Source organism: Triplophysa dalaica, chromosome 4, assembly GCF_015846415.1.
Source record: "Triplophysa dalaica isolate WHDGS20190420 chromosome 4, ASM1584641v1, whole genome shotgun sequence".
Taxonomy (NCBI): domain Eukaryota; kingdom Metazoa; phylum Chordata; class Actinopteri; order Cypriniformes; family Nemacheilidae; genus Triplophysa; species Triplophysa dalaica.
In genome coordinates, this window is record NC_079545.1 from 7,104,589 (window position 1) to 7,125,799 (window position 21,211).

General features: G+C 36.3%; 2 protein-coding genes across 3 annotated transcripts; both read left to right on the plus strand.

Moving 5' to 3' along the window:
- The first annotated feature begins 763 nt into the window (after positions 1-763).
- grk1b (G protein-coupled receptor kinase 1 b) lies at positions 764-10,713 on the plus strand. Its single transcript, XM_056746292.1, has 9 exons — positions 764-876; positions 3,946-4,661; positions 6,431-6,558; positions 8,335-8,492; positions 8,566-8,649; positions 9,855-9,979; positions 10,094-10,295; positions 10,372-10,458; positions 10,517-10,713. Exons 2-9 carry the CDS (start codon positions 3,963-3,965, stop codon positions 10,711-10,713), a joined length of 1,680 nt encoding a protein of 559 aa, XP_056602270.1. The 5' UTR covers positions 764-876; positions 3,946-3,962.
- A 984-nt stretch (positions 10,714-11,697) lies between these two features.
- arhgef15a (Rho guanine nucleotide exchange factor (GEF) 15) lies at positions 11,698-21,147 on the plus strand. Of its 2 annotated transcripts, XM_056746231.1 has the most exons (16): positions 11,698-11,837; positions 11,955-12,476; positions 12,991-13,713; positions 13,897-13,951; positions 14,987-15,051; positions 15,311-15,552; positions 15,898-16,058; positions 16,308-16,460; positions 17,150-17,279; positions 17,375-17,449; positions 17,549-17,641; positions 18,921-19,075; positions 19,289-19,450; positions 20,051-20,130; positions 20,256-20,360; positions 20,457-21,147. In XM_056746231.1, exons 2-16 carry the CDS (start codon positions 12,050-12,052, stop codon positions 20,606-20,608), a joined length of 2,778 nt encoding a protein of 925 aa, XP_056602209.1. In that variant the 5' UTR covers positions 11,698-11,837; positions 11,955-12,049; the 3' UTR covers positions 20,609-21,147. The 2 variants fall into 2 exon arrangements, with proteins under 2 accessions (XP_056602209.1, XP_056602208.1); XM_056746230.1 differs by having other exon boundaries at positions 11,698-12,476.
- Positions 21,148-21,211: the final 64 nt, after the last annotated feature.

The window sequence follows — 21,211 nt, forward strand, 5'->3', positions numbered from 1 at the left end:
CTACATATATTTTTCTAGAACTGTACATCATTCATATTAGAATGACATTTGGAGTTCCCCATTGAGCTCTCATGTTCAGCCTGCTCACTTGTAATTAGTTTTATGGTTTCCATGACATAGCATGGAATTCAGCTGCAAAACTTTTTCCACTTCAAACAATTAAAACAGAGAGCTTGTCATTTATATATTTTTTGGATTGATAGCATGTAATTTGGCAAGTTGTTAGAACTTGGATCTTTTTCTTTCAATACCTGCGATTAAAATTCAAACTTAAAAACTTAAAAAATCGATATGTTGCTTGTAATTGTTTTAAATATTTTAACATTTTAAAAGCATTTTAGATCATGACAAATAGGTATTTTTTTAAAAAGGAACATTTATTAATAAAAACCAGTTGTGTCTTTGATTTATTTTACTAAAAATACATTTTATTTTATGAATGGTTGATGTTTTACAGGGTAAGAATTTGATAGGAGTTAAATGGGGCTTGATGCCTACCCAGTGTCCTCTTGCTAACTGATCTAACCCACAGCAGACAGTAATAGACTGTGACAAGTCTTTTCCCCATCCTAATCCACACACTGTAATCCACACTAGATAATGAAGTATAAATTTGGATTTCAGATGGTCTGTATTCTCCACCTCAGTCTGCCCATTTGAAGGAGAGAAGAGAATGAGTCAAGCCAAGGAAAGATAAGGTCTAGACAGCAGGTGCACAAGTGGGCCATCACACTTTAACAAAGTTTGCAGGTCCTTGGAACCACGGAGGTCTTAATCGAGGGGCCCATGATTTGGATTTAATTTGGGTGGATTTTTAACCATAACTGGTATCCTTTGACACAGGATCCTACAAAAGGGAGAGTTACAAACCTAAAGGTAAGGGAATAATGGAATAGATGGAAAATATTTTTCATAATATGTGAAACTTAATTTTTGTTTTTTTCATAAGCTGTGTAATATTTTTAATAATACATTTATTACACAAGTGTATGCATTCACCTATTGATAACAATTAATATTATCATGGGTGCACACTTACAATGAGACAAATGTAAATAGCATACATTGAATTGTGCACTCTATTGTGCATTCTATTTACATTCTTTTAGAAAGTAATGCTTTATAGGAATAAGGAAAGAGATGAAATATGAATTGGAAAGTGAACAGGCTTTGTAAAACTGATCACATCCTAAATGCTTAAAATACATTGACATAGAGGTTTGAACAGGTCAACTTCTTTATTTGTATTAGTTGATTGATTGAATATTGAAGCTAATAAATTATCAAAAGAAAGTCACAAAGATATTGATTTTGGCAGTACACAAATTCTCCATACCTCAACCCATCATACAAATATGTTTACCTTCCAAGGGCACTACAAAAGGATGGTGTTTCATATGACATAGTTTTAGTCTGATTTCAGGGACAAAATTCCTATCCTGACCTGAAGACCTACTTTATTTATTCCGCTTAATATATAATAATTTGGCAACAACATTAAAAGTAAACATTAATTGAATGAGGAAGTGTCAGGGTCATTGCCAAACCCAACAACAGGCTACAGATTGCCTTTGTGCAAGTATCATTTAGAGTAAAACAACAGGAAATACAGTGTTATATGTAGTTTAGTGTAATACAGCTGGACATTAATGTGAGAAAAAAATATCCACGAAAAAATCATCTCGTTATTCACTTTCCAAAAATATTTTAAACAGGGTAAAACTAGTACAATCCTTAAGCCCTACTGGTTTAAGTATAATATGTTTTCACAGTAACTGAAACATCACACATGAATGATCTCTTGCTCCTTACTTTTCTATAACTAAGTAAAACACATATATTTTAACTAGTCCAAAATGTTGTGGGAAATATTTGGAATGTTATAAAGCATGTAAGGTTGCACAAAATAGAATTGTTCTTGCTTGTAAACCCTTCTTTGCACCCTTCAATATACCTTGAATATGTGAGTGATTTTCTGTGGAAACTGATGCCACAGATGCTGTTAATAGAGAAGGTGAAGCTGACCTCACGCCCTGCGTTTTATGTTGGAGTTCTGCTGGCTGCTCCGCCATCTTGGGAGGCTCATAATCTGCTGTTATTATTGATTTGATATGTACCGTTACTTGTTTTGTTTGATATATTGAGACATCGAAAGTTAAAGTACCAGGGCCTTCTCCAGCACGACCCGCATAATGGTATTGTAGTTTCTAATACAGCAAGACTGACCTACCATAGTTATGTTACTTAATCAAACAAGAAAAAACTAAACACGCCATTGAACGCAATAGCAGCCTGCCTCCCAACATGGCGGAACATTCAACACGGCGTGACATCGATTGATAAGCTCTAACACATTCCTTTACTGCTAGAAGTTCATTTAATTACTTTTAAATAGAGACTATTACTTTTAGCAGATAGGTATTGATAATGACAGTCTCTTGGAAACCTGGGGTTACAAAGCATGCTCTTAACCCCAGTCATAGGTCACCGGGGCACAGGGGCGGGCTGGGAGTAAAAAGTGGGCCTGGATTTCTTCAGCAGGAGTCGCCCAGCTCTAAAATCCAGTTCGCTACATAACATAATACAGCAACGCACTGATTCACAAACCGTTCTGAGCACTATATGATTCATAAATGTTTTTTAAGACCTTTCAGGCCACCTTGCAAAGTCAATAAAACATTATACATTTAAGTCCAGCACAGTCTAAGCAACAAACAGAAATCAAAATGATATAAAAGCCTGCATTAACCTGTAAATGTAATATAAAGTATTTATTGTTATATAAGGTAATGTATTTAGAATGACCATGACATGCTGTTACTAGACCTTGCTAACAAATATTGTTTTACATGAGCTATAAAGTCCAAAATCAACATTATACAAGTCTTAAAAAGTTAGTGTTAAGGATTTATAAATCGAGAAGAGAGGAGGGAAAACATTCACTCTTTGGGCTTAATAAGTACGTAGCTTACTTATAATCTTAATATAAAGAGTTTAAAAAGCTTTTTAAAACTATACATTGAATACGAATTTGACTGAAAAATTAAAAATCATTTAATAACCTGCGATGATAGTTCTGAAGTCAATTGAATTCTTCCCTGCTAATAAAACGGACTATACTCACAGTCACATTTTATGCCTCATCTGCTATAATCTCTGTTTCAGGGTGTTCAGGTTTTTTAAGACATATTAACTCGAACACAGGTCTAAAATTATGTGACAAACCATTTTTCATCTTTCAAAGTCTCACACGCTCTTTTGTCGGCCATCACACTAGACGCACTTATCTGTATAGAAAAGAGATGTAATATTATGGCTTCATACTTTTTGTACTGAGTGGGCCGGCCTACATTTGCCAGCGGCCCACCGGGAAAAGATATGAAACTTTCACAAACAGTTGTCTTCCAATATTGAAATGAATTGAAGGTTTAATTTTGTAATATACTGACACAAAATATATAGTAGAATAATTATTGTATCAGCTCATCATGTAACTGCATGTAATGCAGTATTACAGTGTAAATCGACCTGGAATTTGTTCTGTTTTGAAGTGATGTGCGAAATTTTTATGGAATATAAATATATATATTTGCTGAGAGTTTCTTTGTCAATATTCCACTGTCGTGACAAGTTTGTGGCTAGAACCCCCGGTTGTTGTGGGGGCAAATTTGGCCCAAAATCAGGCTTAAAATTAGTAATTGTGTGGCCAATCTATTAACTAATGTATAAACTAATGTATTACTAACATGCACATAGAAACGTATTGTAAAGTGTTACCAAAATAATTATGAACATCTGATGATCATTTTATTACATGTGCTACATTATGATTCATTATTACGTCATAAAATGTTAGACTTAGTTATAATGTTGTACATTATTGTTGAAGTTGAACAAAAGATAGATAGACTGATGTTGATAGCTATTTATTGTTCTTTGTTTTAGCTTTCTGTCTCTCAGACATGGATCTTGGAGGTTTGGAGACTGTTGTGGCCAACTCGGCCTACGTGTCAGCACGTGGGAGTGTAGATGGAGCGGCCGCGGCAACCATGCGTGACAAAAAATATCGTGCAAAACTCAACCTGCCACACATCAGGCATTGCGAACATATGAAGTCCACGGTCGATTCTGCGTTTGACAGCATGTGCGTGCGGCAGCCAATTGGCAAACGGCTTTTCCAGCAGTATCTCGAAAATGAAGCTGCTCACAAGAATGCTGTAGATTTGTGGAAAGACATTGAAGACTACAGCGTTGCCCAGGAGAAAGACAGGCCTCAGAAAGCGCAAAAGATGGTCAACCAATACTACGAGTCTCCTTCCAAGAACTTCTGCGACTTTCTGGAGGAAAAAGCAGTGAGCAGGGTGAAAGAGGACTACAAGAACGTTCGAGGGGATCTCTTTAAAGAGAGTGAACGACAGATCCTTACCCACCTAAAGGCTAAATCACTGAATGGCTTTAAGGACAGCATGTACTTTCTGCGTTACGTACAGTTTAAATGGCTGGAGAGTCAGCCTGTTACAGAGGATTGGTTCATGGATTTCAGAGTGCTTGGGAAAGGTGGATTTGGTGAGGTCCATGCTTGCCAAATGAAGGCGACAGGGAAGATGTACGCTGACAAGAAACTCAACAAGAAGAGGTTGAAGAAACGCAAAGGTTATGACGTAAGAGAGAGAGAGAGAGATTATTTATCAGTAGAGCCTAGTCTATACAAATCAAATGGTGTACAGTATACGCATCCCAAGCACTCCTCCATCCTTGCCCTCACTGTAGGGAAAAGAGCAATTGGGGAAACAGAGTAAAGGCACATAGAGACATAAAATAGGATTAAACTGCATGTCTGCTTAACATGGTATTAGGTAGGTCTAATCATAGTGTATTGGCTCAGTGCAAAGAGGCTTGCAGGCTCAGCGTGAAACTCCACAAATCAGCTCAGAAGCAATAGAGACTCAGTATGAGTGAGAAGGGAATAAATACTCCAAAGATGGACAGCCACAGCATTACACAAAGAAAGGCAAAGAGAAATAGAGTTCTCTTGTGGAGAAAAGAGTGGCTAAGCTACTTCCCTGTAGGTATTAGCAAAGATGAATTGACCTGTTGCTAACATTTATAGGTTCCATCTAAGGACCTACTTTCTGACTTGGGAATGTGATCCCATCTTTGCCACCAATTTCTTGCTTCCTGGTCGCTAGCTCATTTCAGAATGTTCTGCTCTGAGTTTGTGGAAGCACTTAACAACACAGTATTAACACATTTTCAGTTTACGATTCTTTTTAAATATCAGTTTATACAAGATACAAGAGGAATGTTACGAATCAACTTGAGAAAGTGTGAATCGGTACTTGCTAAAGATCTGGGCCCATATTTATCAAGCTTCTGAGATTTACTCACAAGAACACAGCTAAGAATTGACTTAAGAGTAAAACACTTCTTGGCTCAAAGCTGTGCTTAAAAGTTAGTTAAAAAGCTGCTCAGTCGTAATTTAAGTGAAGTGTAGGACTAAATATTAAGTGTCAGGCTTAGAGATGATTAACGACACTTTTCTGTGCCGCAAACGGGATTTTGGGTGACAACATTGGCACGGACCAATCACTGAATATATTTCCTTATTTAAGAATAAAAGGAGTTTATATTGAACATATATATGACAATAAAAACTTTTCATGAGAATAAATTATGATATAGACATTGGAAAATAAAAGATAAAGCACCATTTCTAAATCACCAGTTTTAAACAAGTGCTTTTATTTGCTTTAGTCAAGTAGTTTTACTTTAAATACAATGCTATTTTCGTTATAAATAGTTTCTTGCGTGCAGCATTATTGACATGTAGGGGACTGGGTACCTTTTATCTTGCGCAACAAAGAAATTTGTTTCATGTATAAATTAAATTATGAAAATGGTGTTTAGATGATATTTTATTAATAAATGTATTTCGCAAATTAATACTTTTAAAAATTGCCACCCAAAATCTCGCCATGTAGGGGAGTACCGAATTTATGTGTGTATAATCTGGAATGATATGGTTCCACAAGCCCATAGTGACAACTCCTAAGCATTTGGGAGACCTCTCGAGCTGTCTTAAATAATTTAGAGAGTGAGAGTGATTCTTAGCTTTAATAAATTTGATAACTTGCTTTTATACTTTGGAAGTAGGAGTAAATTTCATGCATCAGTACCTAAGACTAAAATGTCACTTTGAGATGTTTGATAAATACGGGCCCTGATAATACAGGATGTTAGCCAGTACATGACCGTTCTTATCATGTGAAGCATCAATCTCTCATCATTTTGTTAAATCCTGTGAAAACAATACTTTGTCTAGTAGCACCCTGTCCCAAAAGTTTTCTCTGCAACATGCACGCCCACAAAATTTCACTGTTACCTTGTTTAACCTTGTCTGTTTGAACTTTTCTCACCGTGGCTCTCTTAGGGTGCTATTATTGAAAAGTGCATCCTGGCTAAAGTGCACAGTCGCTTCATTGTGACCCTGGCCTATGCTTTCCAGACCAAAACAGACCTCTGTCTGGTCATGACCATCATGAACGGAGGAGACCTCAGGTGCTACCTTTATGGCCCTATTTATTTTTGTGGACAATAATAATGACTTATTTAGTTGTAACATATGTATTTTGCACAAAGTGTAGTTTAAAAATCTTCAAGACACACATTTTAAATCTTGGAGATTTAAAAATCTCCAAGACACACATGTTTAAAAGCAATAGTTCACCCAAAAATTTAATTGAAGCCGTTTTACTCGACCTCCTCTGAGCACAATCTGAGAGAATTTAAATAATTTCCTTGCTCTTTTTAGCATTGAAATGGCATTGTATAGAACCCCATTTTTGAAGCTCAAAGCACATCCATCCTAAAAGTAATCCACACAACTCTATCGGGTTACTCCACGTTTTAGAAAGCTAAACAATATGTGAGTAAAAACGTATTATAGCATTTGCTGCAAGACTTCCTGTTAGGGTTCAAGCTCCTATCGTATCCATTATATCCTTAGTTTTCTTCTTGCCTATTCTACCATTGTATTTATGGCAGCCCAAAGAACCGCATGGGTAAGTTTTGTACACAGTTAGAGTACAGTCCCATCATCACCCACAGCAAATTCAGAGTCTCCAATTTAAACTCTACAGTGCCACCACCAGTTCAAAATTTCACTTAGATTTTTTCGCTCATTTGAACTTTAGGTTTAATAATTTTTTCCCTCTAAATCCTTGGCTCATGATGATTTGAATGCCTTGATGCCTTCTGTTATGAATATCTTGCTGCTATTTTGAAAATTGAATATTTTGAAAACCTACTGACAAAAATGCATTTGTTCAATCAAACTTATTACATCAAACTTCATATAGCATCTGCAGGTAGCAAACAGTTTTAGAATTAATTTTGATATGCCAAATTGTTCACGAATACAGCTAAAGCAAATTTATTGGTGAGTGTACCAAAATAGATTTGTTGCTGTATCTTAGTTAAACTTTTGTCATTGTGATCATATTTTGTGCCCCTCATATACATTTTTATGTATAAATCTAAATCTGAATCATTACTTGGATGTCTAAAACTGTTATTTACTAGTGACATCCCTAAACAAAGATATGATATACAATAGTAATTTAAAAATTGTTATAACATAATGCATTGTTCTTTCTCATAAACACATATACCAAATTGAACAAACCTGAAAACTTATTTGGCAAAGTATTCTATAGGCATGTAATGTGCTGGTAGAATCATGTGCTGCATCTCTAGAAGAATTGTAGCAGCCTTCCTTCTAATCTAGTATAATCTGTTAAAGTAATCTAAGCGAGAGCATTGATATTCTGGAGGGTATAGTGTCTGTTTGCATCACAACCCTATCTCTCTAGGCCTGACGTATGGCCAGCAGGTCATCAAGTTACTTTGGTTAACAAAATGTTTGCTAAACTTTGATGAAAAATAAGGCACTACATTTTTTATATTGACTGAAACGGGACAGAAGAACATTTCAATCAAAGAGTTGAGAAATTTACATATAGAGGCGGTTAAAAACTAGTCCCAGCCTAAGAGGTGTCTTGAGCGACAAGAACTTCCACTGACATCTCAAAATATATCAGTGCGATTGTTTTTTCTTTTGCACACCAGTGAGTTTTTTTGTAAAGTGTGTTTTTAAAAACAAATTAAATATCCTAATTTAACGAAGGCCTAGTCCTGGTTTAAAATGGACACATTTAGTGTCAAGGAAACCGCCCCATCTTTAATTATAACGTGCTAACATGCATCTCAAAATTAATCAGTAATTATTTTTCTATGCTCTATAACACTATCTTTAACTTTTGTTCTGTACTATAGATTTCACATGTATAATGTGGATGAGAAAAATCCAGGCTTTAATGAAACTAGAACTTGTTTTTACACGGCTCAGATCATCTGTGGTCTTGAGCATTTGCACCAGCACAGGATTGTGTACAGAGACCTCAAGCCAGAAAACGTGCTCTTGAATGATGCCGGTGAGAATTGCACACTTTTCACATGTTATTTTTCACCTCGGTCCAGACTAAATTCCAAATGTTTTTGTTTTAGGACATGTGCGACTGTCTGATCTGGGGTTGGCCGTTGAACTACCACCAGGAAAAGATAAAACACAAGGGTATGCAGGGACCCCAGGTCAGAGCCCTTTACTGTACATGTATACTGTACATGCTAAGAACACTGTTTCGCTTGCTTTCATACATAAATATACATATATTTACAATTATATTTTTTTTATGCTGATAATGTCACGGTGTGGACCGGGAAGTAGAACCCAAGTGCAGGCAGACACACGGATGGGGTTTAGGAGGATATTATACAAAACAAGACAATAGGCAAAACAAAATCCCACGAGGGGGAAAACAGGACAGGATAATATTTAAACTGAAATAAGGACAAGGACTCACTACACAAACACTTAGAAATACACTACACTAAACTTACAGGACACGGGGTAATAATAACAAGGGACATCGACTTCACAGAACCAATGACAAGGGTAACTCACAAGGCAGGATTCCAGAAATAGGGTATAACTTTAGTAATACGGACAGAGAACAAGGTATAGTACAAGTATAGTACAGGTGTAGTACAGGTATAGTACAGGTATAGTACAGGTATAGTACAGGTATAGTACAGGTATAGTACAGGTATAGTACAGGTATAGTACAGGTATAGTACAGGTATAGTACAGGTATAGTACAGGTAAAGTACAGGTAAAGTACAGGTAAAGTACGCGTATAGTACATTTCACGAGCACAAGACAATGAACATGAGGATGATTTAAAGGGTAACAAACACTGGATGATAACAAGAGGCAGGTGTAGGTAATGAAACACTGATGGGAAGGCTAACGAGACAAAAGGGTGGGAGACACCGACGAGACATGGAGAGAGAGAGAGAGAGAGGATCTTTAAGGTCCAACCTCTCTCTCCACAAAGAACCTTAGACTTTGGTCTTGGCTCTGCCCCAGGACCAAGAATAAACAAGACAAGATGGCGGAACCATGACAAATAAAAGAGGAGTAACCTTTTAATTTCAAATTTAAGGTCTGGGAAAGTACACATACTTGACAATTCTCTATGAGGGCATCTGAGCACCACAACAAAATACATACGATCCTACCCACGATCTTTGTTCATTTAACACGTCCCTGCTTTTAATGTATTTGACCAATTGTCTCATTCATTCATTCATTCATTCATTCATTCGACAGTACATTTTATTTCTACACTTACCATTTTTTCCATTCTACACTTCAAATCAGAGACCAACGTCCGAGTTATTTTATACAGTCATACAGTAGGAACTTCCATCACAGAGATATGTTTCCTTGTCAGGTTTCATGGCTCCAGAACTGTTACAGAAGAAAGAATATGACTACACTGTAGACTACTTCACTCTGGGGGTCACTCTGTTTGAGATGGTTGCCGCCAAGGGACCATTCAGGTGTCGTGGAGAGCAGGTGCATACATTCATGTCATCTAGATGTAAGACCTACACATGAACCTTTCTTCCGCAGGCAACATGCTTTTATTTATTTGTACAAACATACCCTCCTCTTTTTCTTGTGTCACAGGTGGACAACAATGAGGTGACGAGGCGTATTCTGAATGACCCTGTTTCATATCCCCCAACCTTCAGCAAGGAGTTTAAAGACATCTGTGAAGGACTAATGGAGAAAGATCCAGAGAAGAGACTTGGGTTCAAGAACAACGAATGTGTCGAACTAAAGAATCAGACCTTCTTTAAAGACCTCAACTGGGGGCGATTGGAAGCTGGTAAGGACCACTAGTTGCACCATCGATTGTGATTTGGATCTTTACTCCAATCTAATTTTTTCTCTCTTATGTTCAGGAATGCTACCTCCTCCCTTCGTGCCAGATCCTAAAATGGTCTACGCTAAGGACATTGATGATGTGGGAGCATTCAGCACCATCAAAGGTGTTGTCATTGACAACAAAGACACTGAATTCTACGGCGAGTTTGCAAGTTTGCAAAGGTGTTGTCATTGACAACAAAGACACTGAATTCTACGGCGAGTTTGCAACTGGGAATGTTCCAATTCCATGGCAGGAGGAGATGATCGAGACAGGAGTGTTTGGTGAGCTGAACATCTGGGGACAAAATGGAAAACTACCAAATGATCTGGATCCCAACTATGTGGAAGCGAAAGGTGGTGGGTGTGTGATTTTGTGAAACTGAGAGAAACAGCAAAGCGAAACTCAGGGCTGAACAAGAATCGTGACAGAAGAAAATATAAAACCTTAATATTGATATGGAGTGCTTAATCAAAGAGCGATAGAAATGTTGTGTAGGCTTGTTCTGCTCAACTCATCTTCTGGACTACATCACTTGTATGTACTTGAATGCATGTACTATTTATTCTCTATTTTTATTTTAATTACTTACAACTTTTTTTGCTTGTAAACTACACATTATGTAGCACTGACGGAATGTATTGTAATGTACAAAAGACAACATTGTTATGCTGTGTTGTTCTGTTATTAGTGTTTGTACACTTATTTTAAAAGAATTTTTAGCGCAGGGATGTAAGCATAGAAAGAGGATGTTAAATGAAGGAACAGAAAAAGTAACACACCTCAGCTTGAATGTAATAAAGGAAGTGAAATTCTTCTTTACTTTAATGCTTCAAATGGATTTTTATAGACATTCCAGGAGATGTTTTCTGTTTGTCAATACATTTTTTATATATTTATGAAACGTTACATTAAAATAAGATATTTATAGATAAGATATATAAGATAAGATATATATACTAAAATCTTCATTCAGATGAACAGTCCTATATGGGTTTTTTTTTGGGGGGGGCGAGGAGTTTTCAGTTGATTTAGCTTAGACAACCTTTTGTGTATGGGACTTCACTTTATGGTATTTCCCTATTTTTCACTCAATCCTTTGTATACAATTGAGGATTGTTCTTTATTCTAAAGTTAGTCTTTCATTTATGTTTTTAATAAAAGTAATTTGAAACTGGTACATCCATAAACAGACCTATTTAGACTTTTTTGGTCCGCAGTTAGGTTGACTCAAAACATTTTGTGAAAATTGTTGAAATTGATTTTGAATGCAAATACCCAAATGCTCTTTACAACCAAACCAATGTTATGTTCTTCATCTGTATACACTTTAAACTCAATCCCTTAGTTTACTGTGGTGACCCTCAGTTTGCTGCGGTGACCAATTTCCTGTCAAGCCATGTGGAAAAACATGATCTGAAAAGAGAAGTGCCTATTAGTCACATTTATTTACTCTAAGAGTCAAAACGTTCATACTAGAAGTAAGCACTCACGCCATTGAAGGTAAAATATTTCTTAAATGTTTTAAACCAGACAGCATTGATAAATGTTCAGAGCAGCTATTTCGACTTTTGCACTAAACCTATTCGTAAATCACCAAACCATTTGTCTTGCTTTAAGGATGACGGACAGTTTGGCAATACAGGAAAACTTTTGTTAAAATTGCTCTTGCCTTTGGAAGTTTGCCATCAGTGTGTCACTCGCCTCATCTGGACATGAAACTTCTTTCAGAGCATCAAATGATGGATAAACCAGCAATAATCTGTAACACCTCCAACGGAAAGCCTACCATTCCAAAAAAACCCAGTCCTCCACCAAAACCAAATAACAGTGCGTTACACCAGTTGAGTCACATTCGTTCCACTAGCAGAAAGGACCAGACTTCGCGGGACTTGGAGCCAAGGAGCGGTAGGCTAGTACCAGTAAGTTACAACAACAACAGCGGAAGACACGTTACAGATTTGAGCAATGATGCAAGATCTTTGGAGGTTAAAGCCAGACTACCATACTCAACCAAAACAGAAGAGCATTCACAGGATTCAGTCTTAAAAAAAAGTGGCTACAGACCATGCAATGAAGACAAGATTTTGGAAGAAAATATGCATCAGATGACAGTTGACCATAAGGATCTGAGTCGATCAGGTAGTTGTTTTATATATTTTTTTGACAATTAAATGTTTTGTAAACCTTAAAATATTGTTTGATGTTGAGAGTACTGTATGTTATGCAGGCTGCTAGGGCAGTAAACATATATTAACTAAAATGCAAATTGTTAATTTCATCGACTGAAATTGTATATATTAGGCGAACATATGTAAAGTATAGTAGTTTAGTGTGGAGACTTTTCCATCCCATGAAGCCACAAAAGCTGCGGAGCTTGGAAAATTGTGAGCCGGGTGTCTTTTTTCAAGTGTGGCGATATAGTTATCAAGAACTATATCACAAGAAATCTATAAGAAATCCCTCGTGATTAAATTGTACTTGTTTAACATCTGAGTAAACATTCTTTACAGTTGTTGTTAGTACAGTACATCATATAGGTTAAAAAACACACGTTTTATGACAATGAAAATATAATGGATGGAGTATGGCCGCAATGTAGAGTTCGTCTGCTTATAAGCTTGATAAAGCACCTGACCCCCCTGTTTTTGCACAGCTCCTGATGGAAGTGAGGTCGATAATTCTGTCAGCGCTACTGTAGAAAGTCATGAAGGTTCAACAGCGCCACCTTCCCTCTCGGGGGAGAAACACTGTCACTGCATCTGCCACCTTCACAGACCTGGTATGAGACTGGTCTGGGTACCTCTACAGTTGGATGATAATAACTGCATGGACACTGTACATCGAAACACTGAAGGTCAGACAAAAACGTTTCTGAAAAAAGAGGGCATTTTAAAGCCAACCAGCAATGAAGTCAGTCGGCCGCAGAACTCTCCATCTCAACATCCAGAACCAGAAACTTTGCCACCGTGTTTAAATTGCCAAAGTTTTTTGCTTCATCATAGCCCTCACAAAATAGTAAGCAATGAGTCAGTGAAAGGTGATGTGTCAATGCAAAACCCCTCCAAACCTCCTATACCAACAAAGACAAATCATTCCTCTGAGTCTAAAAATAAGCATCAGTATGAACTGCTGGACAATACTGATCCTCATATATACTTGGATCTTCTGCCATCAAACGACTGCAAAATTACAGCCCCACCTGTTCCCCCTCGACCTCCTCCACGACTTTCTCCACATGATGTGCCGAAGCCTAAGAGTAAGCGAAGGTCTGCTCAGCCAGCACTGGCCTGTGTAGTGTCTCTTCGCGGAGGTCCACCAATCATACGATGTAAAAGTGAAAGAATATCTCGACCCATATCCATGCCAAACTCGTCAGGTAAGGGTATGAATTAATGCAACTCATATTTCCTCAGGGAAGCAAAGCACACAAAACCTAATAAAGCATACATGTATACGTATATTCTTGCACAAACTTAAAGAAGTATGCTTATACGCCGTGCTATAACTCTATTCTTTACTGACTAATACTTCTGAAAATATAAATGTATTTGTTTCACAGGTGAAAGCTATGAGAATGGTAATTTTGAAGACTGGGAGGCTATTGACAAGAAAGAGTAAGATGCCAATATCAATTTCATCCATTCAAATAAATGAATTCTTGATCGGTGTGAATTTAATTTCCTGCATGTGGTTTTTGTTGTCGGGACATGAGGGAAATCCTGAAATAGCACACCTGGGCAATTTCCAGTGTTGCGGATGTGACATTTTACGTTACGCATGTGACATACTGTATAAACTCTCAGAGAATGTATTTATTATATTGAACAATCTGTTTAATACTAAATTCCTGTTGATAGTGTCTTAATATACAATATCATTCTATGCACACATTTTCTATTTTAAAAGAGGGAAATATACCTGCGTCATGGATTTGACAAAAAGGACATCTTTTTTGAGAGACAATATACTTTGTAGGACTTCTGTGAAGTAAAATGCTCAACTCAACTCAACTTTATTTATATAGAGCTTTTTACAATTTCCATTGTTACAAAGCAGCTGTAGATGAGACATATTGACTATAAGCAAAACAACCAAACATACACCTGTAAAAACAAGAAAACGTGCCCATATATGAGGAATATGAACCATTATGGATGTTACAATTCTGAAAGCCGCACACAACTGACTATGGAAGTTATTCTTTAAAAATAAAAAGCCATTTAAACTTAAGGAGAGACTTCACATGGGTATTTAAACCACAGAATGTTGACATCTCTGCTATTAGTAACCTTTGGAAAAAAATATTTGTTTCATGGTAAGATTTGCATTTGCGTGGAATTGCACACCTATTTATACTTGATGCCCCTCTGGCACCCAAACAGACAGACAGAAACACACACACACACATAATATCTAAAACAAAATCACCGTTTAGTACCTGTCTACATCGTTATATGAGTATCACACACTTAATTTCTTGAAATAAAAACACATGTATCAAAGTTTTAAGGATTTGGAAAAGAGGTCAGTTTCATTTCTGACTAACTAATGCTTTTGTGGCTCAATCTCAACGCATTCAAAGTTTATGGTAAAATGAGTAAAGGCACAAGTGATGTGCAGTCAACTTATGTAGTGTGGGTTTCTTACAGGTTGTTTAATAATACAGAAAGCCCAAGGAGGATTTCCAGTGACTGGGAGCCAAACAGTGACTATGGTGAGAAAATAACCAATGCATACATTGCACACACATTGGATTGATTCATTTGTTCTACAGTTGATGTCTTTGGAATAAACAAATGCTTTTCATCTTCAGCCGAATCTAAATGCACTGTGCTGTATAAACAGTATACTGTCCTGTAGGTACATTGTTAACTTATACATTGAGCCTAGAGGATAATTCCGGTGCTACATTACAAGTTATTGAGATCTTTTGCTGTTTAATGTGCATGATCAAACAGACTTCCCCTCCACAGAACCTCTGTATCAGATCTACCAGGCTAAGGTCACAGAAGAAGCCCGTCAGATCCATACAGATAGTCCCGATAGCTACAGGAGGAGTGTTGGTGAAACTCTGGGTTTGGAGGGCAATGGAGCGCTGGGTGGCCACAGAACCAAAAGAGGCCCAGAAGAGATTCCACTATGGCAGGATTTATCTGTGGTCAAGGAAAGTGGGGTGTTACTGAAACTCAATCGCACTGAAAGACAGAGACAAGAGGTGAGAAAAACAGAAAGTAAAGAGAACAGAAAACAATTATATATAAGACCTCCCACCATATTTATGTACAGTAAGTATAGTGGCCATAAAGAGTTTTGGAACACCTTAAACCACACTTTATAATGTAAAATTATAATTAAATTATAAAAGTCACTGATTTTTTTTTTTATATGTTTCTGATATCATCATTTATTTTAATTGTCACTTGATTATATAATGAAATTTAAGGGGAGCTTCTTGGGGCTTCTAATTTCTTGCATGAAGTATATATTATTATTACAAAAAAGCAACTTTGCGCATACTTGAGAGAATGCCCAACTCATAATATTTTCCTCTGTTTTTAAGAGCATGTTTGAGGTGTTGACCTCTGAGGCCTCTTATCTGCGTTCCCTGCGGGTTCTGAAGGATCATTTCTTGTGTTCACGGGAACTCAATGATACCCTGGTCGTTCACGATAAGAAGGCCCTTTTTTCCAACATCCTGCAGGTTTACGAGGTCAGCGAGAGGTGAGAGGAATACGAACTATAAGAAAACTTTGTTTCCACTGATGCCCATACTACACTTATATATATCTAACTCATATCTGTTTTTATTATATATTTTTTAAACTTGCACATAACAAAACCTATGGTTTAAAATCAGATTTAAGGCCGATCTTTCCGATTACAATTCAATTGTTTTTGTATCATTCAGGATACATGTACAATATGTAATATCATTAACACGCTTTGTTAACTTGTCCGTTCCTTTATCAGGTTTATAAAGGATCTTCTGAAGCGAGTTGATGAGAGTGTTGTGATATCAGATGTGTGTGATATCATTTATGAGCACTCTGAGAAGTATTTCTCGGTCTACACGGACTACGTCCGAAACCAGCATTACCAAGAAAAGACCTATAGCAGTCTGATGTGAGTCAAATGTGTTCTTAAATTCTGTTTTAAATTGAAGATATACACGGTTTTAGCAAAAACAACATAAACGTTACAAACTTAACTTGACTTCCACTGCAAACAATCAATAACTGTTGAGTAGTTTTAATGTAATTTAATGAAATTAATATACAATAAAATATTAATAAATATTAGTAAAATATAAAAGAAATGTACATTGTTATATTACTAGCCAACAGCCAGATCGATAACCAAACAGAAGTTAACTTCTGTACACATATTTCATTTTTTGGACCACAGCTTACAAGTTAATTGTTTAAAATATTCAATGTACTATAGATATAGTGCAGTTTATAGTATTTGCTAGTTCAAAAGATTAATAGTAAACTACTAGTGAAAGGACAAAAGAATACTATTTAGTAGGCTACTCATTTAATAGAGTAAACACACCTAGAAGCTAAGAATACCTTTTTTGGGTACAAAAAGCCAAATATACCTAGACTTGTAATTTTTTTTATATAGTATTTATAAAAAGTATACACATTATGTTTCACAAACTAGACTGGGAGTATACATTCTCAATTTTAGTAAAAAATATACTCCTGGTTTGTTTCTTTAAAATGATATGTTATGAAGTACAATACATTTCTACAAAAATGTTACGGTAGTATCAGACTGTGTGTGATGTTAATTTATATTCATTGCAGGGAGAGATACAGAGATTTTTCAGTTGTGATGAAGAGGTTGGAGTCATCTCCACTATGTAAACGTCTGCCCTTTACTTCCTTCATGCTCCTACCATTCCAGCGAATCACACGCATCAAAATACTTATACAGGTGACACACATACAGTCCATGGTCTGTTGAGGCTTTTCCAACTTCTCTCATATAATTTCAAATGAGGAAATAATATTTTTTAATTACAACTCTAGAGTATTCTTAAGAGGACTGCAAATGGAACTACAGAAGAAGAAACTGCTTCGAAAGCTCTGGCTTCAGTGTCTGAGGTAGATATCATTACAAAATGCTGTACTGTTTTGTAAATATAACTGTAAATCATAAGTGATTTATAATAACTAAGTTTACTTTCATCACATTTTTTGCAGCTCATCAAACAGGCAAACTCACAGGTGGGCCAGATGAAACAGATGGAAGAGCTCATTTACATCTCTCGAATGCTGGAGTTTGACAAACTCAAGGTCTGTAATTATACTGTAATTTTACCTATTGCATTTGTTAAAGGTGCAGTGAATAATTTTCGGAGAATGCAGTATAATATGCAGTGCCGATCCTAGATGTCTGGTGGCTCTAAGCAAGCTTTTGTCGGAGCCCTTGTCATAGTTAAATCTACATAAACATAACTGTAAACTATGAGACATAAAAAATAATAAATCAATTAACACACTAAAATGAATCAAAACTGAAAGATAAAAAAACATTAAACTCACAGTAGTGAAATACACAGCAACATTTACATAATATTTGACAGTTTATTGTTATAGATATCAGAAATCTAAAAGGTGTGCATTATAGCTGACACCCGCATGAACACTGTAATGCAAGCCATTGTGACTTTAAGTCATTCCCTTTAAATGCTATTGAAGTTAGAAACGTGTATATTAATATGTAGCCTATGTAACTTTGGAAACGGTCCCTAAATTCAGACTATCGAACGTCAAACCAACTTTATGGCAGTAGATAAATACTGAATTTGTAAATCTCTATTTGCCAAATTTTACAAAACTAAAAGTAGTTAAATAAATGAAGTACTGAAAAGGACATTTCCAATTGGTTCCTTAATCCGCAAGACATAAAAATAGCGTCTTGTTAAAATAGTGTTCTCAAGGGGGCCCCCTGGTGGTGCAGAGGCCCTACCTTTTTCACACGCTGGACTCTCAAATGGAACACACTCAAAAAGTGCCATGAAATAACTTTTCACTGTACTTCACTGTTTGATTAAATTAAACAACAGATAAGTTGTTCACCCTACATACCCTGCTATATAGTTATATAAAATATATTATTTGTAATGTAATATGTAACAATAAAATAGTAACTGTACTCTGCAAGTATTTTAATATATAATGAAATTCAATTACAAGTACTTGATTTTTGGAATCTGATAAAGTAATCCAGATTACAAGTAATCAATTACTACTCAGTTTTGCCAACATTTCAGAATTAGAAATAAAAAATTCTGTCCGCATTACATTTAGATAGTAATTACTGTATGAATAATACAGGATTGAATATGGTACATATATAAAGAAACAGCATCAGCTAACAGATTCATGTACACTGTCTGTTACTCACTGCACAATGTGTATAAAGGCAGATATACAACTCCATATGCATACTATATGTCATCAATAATTGTATAATGTATAATATCAGTATTCGGGAAGAAATGTGTTATTTTTGCAGGTCATAAAACCCTTCAGAGAATAAAGAACAATACATTTGTTTTTATATTCACAGGCCATTCCAATTGTCTCTAAAACACGTTGTCTTGAGAAACAGGGAGAACTACAAGAGTTGAATAAAAGAGGGTCTCTGTTCAGTATGCGTAACAAATGCACCCCTGTATACATATTCCTCTTCAATGATCTTCTCATTCTCACCACTAAGAAGAGGTTAGAAGCAGCTGGTTTTGTTATTAAAGACTTAACGCCACTGTGTGTAAACATTTATACCAAGCCGGGTTGCTTGCTCATGTTATCATGACCTAGACTTTTTTGTTATGTTTTATAGCTTTATTACCATTACTTACTATTTACCATCATGTCATTTAATGCATTCTGGTTGGCGCATTTTTGAGTGAATATTTGGCCTTGTTACCTTTTCAGTGGTACTCCAGACAAGTTTGTGGTCATCGATTACGCTCACCGATCTCTGGTTCAGGTGCACACCACAGAAATCAAACTAGGGTTGGATCACTCTTTTTGTCTGACTATACTTGAAAACCATCGGGGCATCAACTGTGAACGTCTGCTGAAGGCTAACACAGAGTAAGAGGCATATAGTTTGGCAGTTATTTTCACACTGAACATAGTCATGTTTAGATTGTTATACTTTGCTTGCTGTGCAGCAGACAACTTACTACTAAAAAAGCATGAAAACAGATTGCATCATACAACAATAATTTACCCATGGCCTCAAAAATTCCCACACTTAATTTATTCTATTTCAAAAAAACAAAAAGGGGTTTTGTGTCTTCAATCCAACATCAGATAAATATCTTGTTCTGTGGCAGGCAAACCAAATGAAAAAAACATTGGTGGTACACTGTTCGTGTTGTTTCGTACTGTATATCACACTAGAAGGGCACGTTGAGTGTATTGAATATTTGGGACACAGAATACCCTCACAATGTGTCCTGCTACAATATAATAACAATTTTTAATTTTGGCAATAAATCCTCACCAAAACTAAATCAACTGCATACTGCACATATATTGCAATGCAGAAATAGTGTGGGAGGTTAGGTGTTATTTAAAATACTCATTGTCCAACACAGAAGTTCCCAAACTTGTATTACTCTAGCTAAATCCTCAGATTGTATTAATCTATTAATCGACAACATCTAACTTAAACATCGCTCTCACTAGGTCAGATATGCATAGGTGGGTGGCTGCTTTCCCTTCTATCAATGTAGCACCGGATGAGGAGAAAATTTATGAAGACTGGGGTTAGTTGACTTAAATAATTATACTCTATACATAAAATAGTCATTTATGTGTTATTGTAATTTTTCCTGTCTGGATTCAAAATACGTTTTCAATATCCTTCTCTATATTTTTGTGTGTAAATCAGATTGTCCTCAGGTACAGTGCACCAATCAATACAAGGCAAAACAAGTGGATGAACTTAGTTTAGAGCCATCTGATGTCATCAATGTACTGCGCAAAACCATTGAAGGTACAGTCATAATGAACCTAAACACATTTGTTTCCAAAAAGTTATTTTTAAACTACATTAGCACTGATGTTGATTTACTGCCTCTTCCTCCTCAAGGTTGGTATGAAGGAATGCGACTTTCGGACAGACAGAAAGGCTGGTTTCCAGCAGAAAATGTTGCAGAAGTAACCACGGATCACCAGAGGCGACGCAACGTTAGAGAACAATACCAAATTGCACAAGCAATTACTCAAAACATTGAAAGCTGATCCTCAATGACTTGAGCGGACCAAAGATGGCTGCTGAACTTGAAGCCAGAAGGTTGAAAGTTTAAAGTCCCTGTGAACCGGAAGTTGCGATCATTCTTACTTCCGTATTCCGACACATTTCCGAGTGGAAAGAAATTTCCACAAATTTCCACAAAAACAAAGGCGAATATTAGTGGCCGTGGCTTGCGTGTTTCATTGCGAATTGATTGGATGTGTAAAAACAGCTGTTGCATTAATTTTGAAATGAAACTTGGAGCAGACTGACAGTTGAAGGAGAGTTAACGGATACTCCGGCCAAGCCATCTAATTTACTTCATTTGAGATGGAAAGTCATTTCAGGGTGGAAGTGCATTTTCAGATTTTAACTGAGGTTTATGAGGGTACATGGATTTTAATAAGAAAATGAGTCCCGTTGATAAGCTATTTAACCTATTATAAGCACTGCAATATTTCATGATTTATTTCACAGGGACTAAGATTTTTTGGGGGGAATTTCAAGTTTGTCTTGCACTGTTGCACAAATTTCCTATTACAACAAAATGATGAGGTGTGACAAATAAAAAATGTTGCAAAAAGCTTTTAATTTATGTAATGTCATTCAAC

Coding starts and splice junctions, on each gene's coding strand:
- grk1b (XM_056746292.1), top strand. CDS start 3,963: ATGGATCTTGGAGGTTTGGAGACTGTTGTGGCCAACTCGGCCTACGTG. Junction 6,559..8,334: donor ATGAACGGAGGAGACCTCAG/GTGCTACCTTTA, acceptor TCTGTACTATAG/ATTTCACATGTATAATGTGG. Junction 8,493..8,565: donor CGTGCTCTTGAATGATGCCG/GTGAGAATTGCA, acceptor TTTTTGTTTTAG/GACATGTGCGACTGTCTGAT.
- arhgef15a (XM_056746230.1), top strand. CDS start 12,050: ATGAAACTTCTTTCAGAGCATCAAATGATGGATAAACCAGCAATAATC. Junction 13,714..13,896: donor ATCCATGCCAAACTCGTCAG/GTAAGGGTATGA, acceptor TTTGTTTCACAG/GTGAAAGCTATGAGAATGGT. Junction 15,052..15,310: donor GGAGCCAAACAGTGACTATG/GTGAGAAAATAA, acceptor TCCCCTCCACAG/AACCTCTGTATCAGATCTAC.